An 11,177-nucleotide genomic window follows, 5' to 3' on the forward strand; every position below is an offset into this window, starting at 1 on the left:
ACATGTTGCTACGACCATTTTTTGGAAGAGGCAGGGTGGGCTGTGTGTACAGAAGAGTCCTCAGGCTGCAACTGCGTCCTATAGGCGCGTTCACACGTAAAAGACGGGCCGGAGAACGCTGGTTAGGTGGGCCGGCTGTGAAAGTGAAGCAGAAGGAACTCAAGGAACTCGTCACGAATATTTTTCCGAATAGTCGATGTAAGGTCTACGAAGACATGCTCGTCAACTCTGGGGACGGTTGTTACATTGGCCAGCCTTCCAAAAATTAGGCGTTATTCGTCAAGTCTTCAGGACTTCTGATCTGCGGATGTGAGGAAGGACAGCGGAGACAGTCGACAGATCTTTAGCGATGAGAAAGTTGTAAAAATCATCTTCAATGCACTTCAGAAGATGCCCAAATTTGTCCTCATCCGACATGCGAGAGTCTATTGTCTTGCACAACTTGAGGACCTTCCCGGTATGGCGGCCCCTCAGACAGGGGTGTCCATCTACTGCAGGCTTTCCTTCCCAAGCAGCTCTACTGCAGCCCAGCTGGTAGGACTCTACCTGGCGGCGGACTACCTCGAGACCGGCCGCTCCCCGGCCCCTTTGCAATCCTGTGCGACTCGAAGCCGGTGCTGCAGCTCCTGATCAAGCAGCCCTGCTCTCACCTATCGGCTTGCACCTACGACCGCGCCTCCAGGCCCTGGAGGATACCGGCTTTGTCCTGTCGCTGCACTGGATTCTGGGCCATGCTGGCATCCAGTGCAATGATGAGACCGAGGCGCTCGCCACAGCGGCTCACTCATATAAGGTAAGTATTTCTAAAGATGTCACTATCTTCAATTTTTACAGGCTCCACCTCACGAAGGTGGTAAACGCCCTGCACCCTGATCAACGCATCGCTGAAGACAGGACCTTTTGTCGCCTCTCGGACAAGCTTGCCTGCAGGGAACCAGCTCTGATCCTACGCCCCCGCGCCAGAGGCTCCTGGGCACCCACGGAGCGGAATATCTGTGACTGGGTCCCCTCTGCTGCATGCCCCTCCTGTGTCGACGCGGAAACGCTGGGGAACCTCCTGTGTGTGTGCTCAACACACGCCCACCACCGTCGAAGGATGAAGGCAGGCTACCGGGCTCTTGGTCTCTCTGCTACCATGGTGGACCAAGTGCTCTTCCCGCCCAGGACCCCCTGGCAGCCCGCTGGCTCCTGCTGGCCTTCCTGCCCACCGGCCTGGTTACTCAACTCTTGTCCTCACTGCACCTGTGGACCAAGGCGCTTGCGACGAAGCAGATGACTGCGAGAGCGGCACCATGATGAGCACACATTCCCACCCTTCTCCCCATATCCAATCTCCTCTTTCCCTGAACGCCTAGAGTGCCGCAACGACTTAGGTCGCCATAACCCGCGTCCAGTATCGCCTCTCCAAGAATACCCAAAATTCCCATCATCATCATCATAGATAGTGCAGGTCTCGACAGGTATTTAGGCATGATGGGTAAGTGTCTGCGCGACCTGTTTCCTGAACACTGACGAGTTGCTGCAAAACTGTTCAAATGCAGCGACAAAGCACTCCCATGTCGCCAGTGTGTCCTCGTGGTTTTCAAACCAAAAAAGGTCAGTGTCGGTAAGAAAAAATACGACGTTGTCGATCTGAGTTGCGAAGTCCCAACGGTTGTAACAGCTCAACCTTTGGTAGTGGCGGAGCCAGTCGTCAACATCCTTTCCAGCTGCCTGAGCGAAAGAACGGGATTCCGGTGTGGTGGATAAAGGCCGCAATCTGCCTTACCGAAGTGGTGAGAAGCATAGAGGTAGATTCATTAGACGGGCGCATGGTAATGAGCAGTGGCGAATCGTCCAGCAAGGCGGCGGCTACGACGAGGCTCCAGGAGCGCGTCAATAGCAGGGCGATACCGAGAAATCGCAACCGAAGCCTCCACAAAAATTTAGCGCTCTTGATGTCACCACGTAAGGCAACACTACTGCGACAAAACAACAGTGCACCTGAGCCAGGCGGCACCTAAACTACCACACACTACTTCATCCTCCTACAACAAGTACCTCATCTTCTTCATCTATCTAGTCTGTAACAATATGTATATAAAGTCTCAATTTATCGAATCGGTACAAGCGTGCGTGCATAATCTAAGAAAGGCAGCGGTGGGTAATATCCCCATATGAAAAGAGCTGCACAAATTGCAAGCCTTTGCAACTCAGCCTCAGACTGTTGTGACGCATGAACACGTGCTTATCTATCGAGATACCGGCTAAGCCACTGTTAACGACAGTAGCTGCGGTGACGTGGCTAGCCAACGGCTATAAATACTACTAACCTTTAATAAAGCTTGTTCGTTCTTCGCCAACCACTTCTCGATTCACTTCAGTGGCGACGAGGCTGCCCACAGCCGGGCACTGTCTGCTCCATGGCGGCCCACGCCGGACCGCCGGGTTTCGACGAAACGGAAGACAGTTGGGAAGCCTATCAGGTGCGTCTGGAATCTTATTTTGAAGCTTACGGAATCGATGACTCGAAGAAACGACGGGCTCTTCTAACGGCAGCTTTAAGTACAGCAACAGTCGGCATAATAACGGGACGTTGCGCGCCGGTCAAGATTCAAGAGCTAGCCTACGAGCAGCTGGTTCTGCTGCTGACTGAGCATTTCGCGCCGCAAGGCAATGAAATTGCGGAGTCGTACAAGTTCTTCACAAGACGCCAGCGTCCGGACGAAACAATGAAGGACTTTATTGCCGAAATTCGGAAGCAAGCCTGTAGGTGCAACTTTGGCGATGCAAGGGACAGGATGTTACGAGACAGACTTGTTTGCGGTCTGCGTGACACCGGCGTTCAGCGGAAACTCTTGTCAAAAGCTTCGCTAACGCTGAAAGAAGCCGAGGATATAGCGTTAGCGGCAGAGATGGCAGCCCTTAACGTGGACCACATGGATAAGACAAAGGATCATGGCAATATTAATGCCGTGAGGAGCAAGCAGCAGGGCCAACCGTATTGCCACAAAACTCGTACGCACACGGCATCTAAACCAAGCCCAGGTGACGCTTGCCCGTGTTGCGGTAGCACTGAGCACAAGGCAGGGAAGTGCAAGTTTCGCCGGGCGGAGTGTTTTCGCTGCCGACGGAAAGGGCACCTAGCTAAAATGTGCGCGTTGAAACAACCAGGAGTGACACTTTGTGAAGAGCATTCCTCGTCAAGTGATGGCAACGAGCTTTGTCTACTTAGTTTGTACACTGCGTCTGTTAACTTGACCACGCCCATTATTCGCACATTCCGTTGGAGCGGGATTCCGATCAAGATGCAAGTAGACACAGGCTCGCCGGTCTCCATCATTACGTGGAAAACCTACTGCAAGCATCGGCATGCCTGGCCTGCGCTACTCAAGACGTCTTTGCAGTTGTCCTGCTTCCTGGGCAAGCTCCCCGTGAAGGGCCAGCTCAAGATTCCTGTCTCGTACGCGGGAAAAACCTTGGAAGCGACGCTGACCGTGCTGCAGTGCGCTGGCCCGGACTTGTGCGGACGTGACATCATCAGCGCATTTGAGCATAGCGGAAGACCCGTCCTCAGCATTGCCAGCGATGCAACCTCTGGTGAGCAAGATTTGTCGCACCAACCTTCCGTTAGCGCACTGTTAGAAGAGTTCAGTGATTTGTTTACGCCAGGTCTAGGGCGCATTAACGGTCCCGCAGTTCATCTGCGGTTGCATGAAAATGCGAAACCGCGTTTCTGCAAAGCTCGTTCTGTGCCATATGTAATGCGGGAGCAAGTGTCTAATGAAATAGACCGGCTTGTTAAAGATGGCATTCTCTCGCCTATCGACAGTGCGGATTGGGCCACGCCTCTGGTTCCCGTGATCAAGAAGAATGGTTCCATTCGGTTGTGTGGTGATTTTAAGGTGACCGCAAACTCTGCATGCGTTACGGAGCAGTACCCATTGCCGAAAATACGGGATATTTTCGCCAACCTAAACGGCGGGGAAGTCTTCAGCACTATCGACTTGAAAGATGCTTACAATCAGTTGCCGCTTGATGAGGAAACCAGGAAGCTTTTGGTCGTAAACACCCCGAAAGGCCTGTTTTGCTTCAATCGACTTCCGTTTGGTGTAGCCTCTGCTCCTGCAATTTTTCAGAGACGCATGGAAGGCATACTACAAGGCATTCCGGGCGTTCAAGTTTATCTGGACGACGTAGTAGTCGCGGAAAAACTCGGGAACTCTGACACACTGCGTGAAGTTTTCAGGCGTTTCCGGCAGCATGGTGTGAAGTTGCATCCCCAGAAATGCAAGTTTCGGCAAGCACAAGTTGAATTTCTGGGGCATCGTATAAGCGCGGACGGGTTGTTACCTAAGGCAGATAACACTGCCGCCATAGCAAAGATGCCGAAGCCAACGTGCGTTGCGGAACTGCGGGCATTCTTGGGGTTTGTAACCTATTACCACGCATTTCTGGGAAATTTGGCTATGGTTCTGGAGCCGCTGCATGAACTACTAAGAAAGAACGCACGCTGGAAGTGGGGGGCGAGACAAGATAACGCTTTCCGGACAACGAAGCGGCTGCTAGAGGAAGCAAAGTTCTTGGCACACTACGATCCAAGTAAGCCCCTTTTCTTGGAAACCGACGCATCATCGTGTGGCGTTGGCGCCGTACTATACCACAGAGTAAATGGGCAAGATCTACCAATCGGGTTCCGATCGCGAACTCTTTCAGCTGCTGAGCGCAATTACGCGCAGATTGAAAGAGAGGCATTGGCGGTAGTATTTGGTGTTACAAAGTTCCGGGAATATCTGCTCGGGAATCTGTTCACGCTCGTCACTGATCACAGACCTCTCGTGAGCCTTTTCAGCCCCGACAAGCCCGTTCCAGCCATGGCCGCTGCACGGATTCAGCGTTGGTCTCTCCTGCTGAGCGCCTACAACTACAAAATCCAGTACAAACCAGGGAAGGCACTGATTCCTGCCGACACCCTTAGCCGTTTGCCTGTGCGGGAGAAGCAAAACGCTAAGATTGCAGAAGATGATGCGCGTGAGTACGTTCTTCTAACAGATCACCTAAATTCTGGTCCGCTCTCAGCGAGTGATTTGGCTAAGATGACGGGCAGTGATAGCGACCTCGCGCAAGTCCGCCAATACATTCACAATGGCTGGCCACGATACTGGCAGCCCAGTCAGGAGCCATTACGCGCATATATGCACAGGAAGGACGAACTGACTTGCAGCCATGGAATTGTATAGTGGGGTCATCGTGCGGTAATTCCGACGGCTGCGAGGCTACCAATGCTGCGTATGCTGCATGACGCGCATCAAGGTATAACGGCCATGAAGAACTTGGCTCGGTCTGTATTCTGGTATCCAGGACTCGATCGGGACATTGAGAAGCTTGTCAACGCGTGTCCAACATGCATAGAATGCGGCACCATGCCCGCGGCCCAACAACCCGTTCCTTGGCCGAAAACGGAAGAGCCCTGGTCTAGAATCCATGTCGATTTTGCGGGGCCCTTGGAAGGTCACATGTTGATGGTTGTGGTCGATTCTCATACGAAATGGATCGAGGTTGCTGCTATGAAGACTGCCACTTCAATGAAAACAATTGAAGCACTGCAGACAATGTTCAGCCGATTCGGCTTGCCAAGGACTCTCGTGACTGATAACGGGCCGCAGTTTAGTAGCGAGGAGTTCAGGGCATATATGATGCGCAATGGCATCATTCATTTGCGGACAGCTCCGTACAAGCCGCAGTCTAACGGCCTGGCGGAAAGGGCGGTACGTACTGTGAAGTAAGGACTACGCAAGAACACGCACGGTAGTCTGCAAGCACGCCTGGACCACATTCTGTCTCATTATCGGCGTACCCCCCATCTAAACGGGAAAACCCCGGCCTTCATGCTTCTCGGTTATGAGCCGCGCTGTTTACTGCACAATATCGTGTCACGACCTTTTCCCTCTGCAGGTGCTCGCAACAACGGCAAACCGCTGCGCAAGGAAATCTGGTTCAAGAACTACGGAGCAGGTGACAAGTGGAAACCAGGTGTGATAGAATCCACCGAGGGCTCGCGCATGACAACCGTAAAGACCGCAGATGGGGAGCAACATCGCCGCCACCTGGACCAGCTAAAGACCAGGAGAACCAGTGTGGAAGGAGCGGAGGTTAAACCCGAGGCCCCCACGGAGGCATCAATGGCTGAAGACAGCCCAAGCGTATCGGGAGAGCCGCAGTCTCAAGTGCACGGCAGCAGCGAGAGCCAGTGTCAAGCGGGCGCTGACATGCAAACGCCGTCAGGCTCACAAGCTGAGGACAGTACAAACGAGGTACCGGTGACTGGCGGCGCTGGAGTGACACTGCGTAGGTCAAAAAGGAACACCCGACGCCCCGACCGCTTCCCTCCTTAAGAGGGGAGAATTGTTGTGACGCATGAACACGTGCTTATCTATCGAGATACCGGCTAAGCCACTGTTAACGACAGTAGCTGCGGTGACGTGGCTAGCCAACGGCTATAAATACTACTAACCTTTGATAAAGCTTGTTCGTTCTTCGCCAACCACTTCTCGATTCACTTCACAGACAAACAAAGAGACCTGCGAAATCCGGTACTAGAAACCTTAGTGCTTCGACTTTAAAGCAGCTAACGTTATTAGGTAAATAAGGCCAAAATAAATTCACAGTTCAAAAAACAGTTTTTGCATTGCTTCTACATTACACTGTTTTACACGGTTTGCATTGATGTCGCATTGGAATCAAGAAATAATACTCCTGGATCGCTTATGCTACGTTAAATTTGAATCAAAATTTACTTATCGTTATGCTTACTTCTTATAACTTATACGCCTCAATTATTCGCCTAGAGAATAATTCACGAAAAAAAGTAATTTATTTCGAAAGCAATACTCCGATAGCGGAAACGAGACCCCGGGGGGCGAAGCTACGCCTTGAAGAGGCAGCTACGCTGTGAAGAGGCGTAGCTACGGTCTCCTCATAAATAAATCAGCCTGCCACGAGATTTGAATTCACGTTACCCCTATGCAACGGGCAGGAGCTACCAGTTCGGGTCGCTTCCTTAATATGGAAGGGTGATATCAGAATCGGCCTGCTAGAAATGTTTGCATTCTCGTTGCCCCTAAAACACGCAGGCACATCCACACGGCTTGGTTGAAGCGTGACTTTATATGTGGGCCGGTAGCCTACGCTCTCGCGTCATAACCTCAAAAGACGACCTTAAGTGTCTCCAATAATGTAGCACCTTCCAATGATAGGGGTAGTGGGGGAATAATGTAGCAGGCAAAAGAAGCTTCCGCCGTTGCTTTCGCAATTCAACCAGGCTTAACCACTGCTAAACCACAATTTTTTTCAATCTTGATTGGCTTGGCTTCGATTAGCTTTTAAGAGTGGATGACCAAAGATCACCTCAGCTCAAACACGGACCACCAGGACGCCGGACTATGTCATCGTTTCGCAATGACGTTAGCCAACCGATAGGTTTTGCCTATCAGTATAAATCCGATGCCGACTAAGCCGACACGGTCATTTATACAGCGTGCAGCAGGTGCAAGGTACGTCTGGCCCGGCCGCCAAACCCAAGTCATCCGGCTCTGAACCGACGGATAACTTCGCTGGTCGGCGACCTACCTGGGCTACCAGAACCAACGGCAGCAGGAATTGTTCCACTGCCTGCCATTCGGTGGGCACATTCTTAAGACATGCCCCACTAAATGGTGCTTAGACTAGGTTTGCCGGGACTATCTATAGCTGCATGCTATTGATGTATTAGCACTGACATAAAATAATGAAGAAGAATTTGTATAAATCTTGGCTCCGTCCTTAAGGGTACCACATGACAGCTCGTTTATATTGGATCGTTAGGGGATCCCGAGTTAGAGAAGGGAAATTATCGCTCTGGTGTTTCGTACTTCCCTGATTGATTTTAGCATTGATTGCTTCTAGCATTGATTTCATCTTCACTGGTTCTAGCACCGCAAAGGTATTTTAAGGAAAGTACGGCTTCTCTTCTACACATTAATTCCTGATGCCATATTATACTCAGAATAGGTTGGTACCATATTGTCACCTATTGGTGGCAAGCCCGGTAGCAAAACACGAAGGCGCTGTTGTTGTGCAAAAGAGTTAAGCAATCGTGGCGGCAATAGCAACACTCTTTCTCGGTGATCATCGAACAAAGAATGCCAGTCGCGCACGTCAACGCCCAATTTAAAAGCGGCTAAGAGGCATCTAGAAAAAGCCGCAAACTGTATCTAGCATAACTTGAAAGACTATAGAAATACACATGAGGGGCTGGAATCAGAGATGCATATCAACGAATCATCATCATCAGCCTGACTATACCACTGCAAGGCGAAAGCCTCTCCCATATTTCTTCACTTAACCCGGTTCTGTGCTAGCTGCATCCATTTGACCCCCGCAAACTTCTTAACCTCATCCGCCCACCTAACTTTCTGCCGCCCCCTGCTACGCTTTCCTTCTCTTGGAATCCAGTTTATTACCCTAAGCGACCATCGGTTACCCTCTCTTGGCACTACATGTCTTGCCCATGCCCATTTCTTCTTCTTAATTTCCACTAGAATGTCGGTAACTTGAGTTATTTCTCTGACCCACTCTGCACGCTTCCTATCTCTTAATGTTACTCCTACCATTTTTCGTTCCATAGCCCTCTGGGTTGTCCTCAACTTAAGTAGAACTATCTTGGTTAGCCTCCACGTTTCAGCCTCATAGGTGAGTACAGGTAAGATGCAACTGTTATATACTTTCCTCTTGAGCGATACCGGTAAGCTGCTAGTCGTAATCTGCGAATGCTTGCCAAATGCACTCCACCATCTTATTCTTCTTGTTATTTCCTTTTCATGGTCCGGATCTGCGGTTACTACCTGGCCTAAGTAGACATCTTGGGTGACAAAGATGATGATAAAGTGTATCGCGACAACAAGCATGAACACAAAGAATACAGAAACGATCTACGCGCGGAACCACAAATATAAGGTTTCGTGCTGGCGGCTGTCGAAAAATAGTAAAAACGATTTCATGTTCGCGGCATTACTCCTCTCTTACAAGGCATCGCCTCGACGCTTACAAAGTAAACGCAGAGTTCAACAAAATATCAGAAAGTAACATCACTAGGACGCGTAATAAGGCTTTACGCACAACATGGACTATTTCTAGGCGCGCTTGGCGCCGCTGGTATGCGGTCGATCAATCGGAGATGACATCATATGCCCTATGCAACGCCTATTGGGGAGCCACTCAAAACCGCCTAGCGGTCGTTTTCAAACGTCCCTCAGGGATACCAGTTGCGGCTGCTTCTGCATCGCTGCGAGGATTGCCGATGCTCGCGGCGTTGTTTTTCCTTCCGCTTTGCATTTAATATTCTTTATCCATACAATCACCATGTGACTAATTCCTGCCGATCCCAACAATAAGCACTAAAAAAAACCTAGCGTTTGCCCTGCACTAGTAGACTATTCGCTCCTTTAAATTCTTTCATAACAAGCCCCTCATTTCCCTTCCAATTGTCTTCTTAATATCTTGCGAGGGTCTCGGTTCTGGGAGTCTGGAGGTCATAGAGGTAGCTTAAGAGGGTTGTAGCCCAGCTGCCCCCCTCCCTAATGATCACGCGCTACGTGACGCTTGCGGTATAACAGGATGTTTTACATCCGCCGCTAGGGATGAGGATGGCGCTGGAGCACGCGCACAGGCTTCTGTTAGTAAACATAAATACCCAAGCATGCAGATGGTTGGACAGCCGTCGATGTAGCTCAGTTCGAAGAGCCCTGGACGCGACATTCGGAGGTCGTGGGTTCGACTTCCACCATTGCCGTAAAAGCAGATGTAGCTCAGTTGGAAGAGCACTGGACGCGACACTTGAAGGTCTTAGGTTCGACTCCCACCGGCGGGGCGTTGTTTTTCCTCCCGCTTTGCATTGAATGCTCTTTATCCTGATAATCACCTCTTGACTAATTCCTGTAAATCGCTACAATAAGGATAAAAAGAACTAACGTTTGCCTTGCACTGGTAGACGGTTTGCTCCTCTAAATTCTTTCATAACAAGCCCCTCATTACCCTTTCAATTGTCTTCTATATATATATATATATATATATATATATATATATATATATATATATATATATAATGCGGAGGTCTGATGCTAAGGACGGCCTTATTGTAGAAGCGAAAACGATGATGCTGGATCTGGGAGAAACTAATGCGTACACTCGCCAAGTGTCCTACAAGCAAGCCCTAATTGGTTAGCTGCATTTTTGAGCTCTGCTTTGCTGTGCGTATACTGCATCGACTCCTCGATTACTGCAACCAAATAACCGCGTTGTTTTTGTTTTGGTGTACCTGCCTTTGTATTTGCAAGCTCCTTTATTAAATCTTCATGGTGACGTGCCTCGATCCAATATATGACACATTCTGCGCCACCCTCTGTTAAATCGGCCGAGCACTGCTATCTTGTAAGTATATTGCTTCATAGGGCGAATTCACAATATTTTAATGCGATGTCATTAAGGGTCCCGTATCGAAGAAAATTCGGCGTAGTCGTCGTTGCTGTAGGCTGTGAACGAAAACTCTGCACTAAAATATTAGCATGGTCAACTGCTGCTAAATATCCGGTCTAAGGTGCTAACAATGTGAGCGTAATGGACATTCCAAATACGTGTAGTAAGTTGCACGCATCACAGCGTTTTCGCTACGTGCTCCTCTAACATGCTGTAGGTACCAAAGACCACTCGTGGCCTAAGCTTTGCGTGCCTACCTGAAATGCGGAGGGCATAGTTTTAAACATAGCCTTATTACGTGCGGCAATGCGAAAGCATTTTTCTCCTGGGCATGCAGCGGCGCCACCGCTGTTACTGTGGCAAAACATGACATGTTAAGACATGTCTGGGCCTGCAGTGGTGCAATCTGCATTGAGCTTGTATGACACCAGACACTTTATTCATCTGTGGCTATGGATAACCACACCTAACTCTCGCGAAAACTAACGGTGACTATCCATAGTCTATTTATTGTTCGCCACAAGTTTACTTAGACATATTCATTCTCACTGCCACGGCTACTCAGACACAGTTCGTTATAGCCATACACGGTTATGAACTCGGTTATGATCAATAGTGCATCTTTGACTATACCCAGGCTTTTGTTTCTTGGATGTGCCTTAAACATACGCTATGAAAAGCATGTG

General features: G+C 49.8%; 1 protein-coding gene across 1 annotated transcript; it reads left to right on the forward strand.

Annotated features, from left to right (window-relative positions):
* The first annotated feature begins 2,206 nt into the window (after positions 1-2,206).
* LOC146195174 (uncharacterized) lies at positions 2,207-4,893 on the forward strand. Its single transcript, XM_084596738.1, has 2 exons — positions 2,207-3,579; positions 4,832-4,893. Exons 1-2 carry the CDS (start codon positions 2,403-2,405, stop codon positions 4,891-4,893), a joined length of 1,239 nt encoding a protein of 412 aa, XP_084452864.1. The 5' UTR covers positions 2,207-2,402.
* Positions 4,894-11,177: the final 6,284 nt, after the last annotated feature.

Source organism: Amblyomma maculatum, chromosome 3 (genome assembly GCF_055883805.1).
Source record: "Amblyomma maculatum isolate TAMU_Amacu chromosome 3, ASM5588380v1, whole genome shotgun sequence".
Classification (NCBI taxonomy): domain Eukaryota; kingdom Metazoa; phylum Arthropoda; class Arachnida; order Ixodida; family Ixodidae; genus Amblyomma; species Amblyomma maculatum.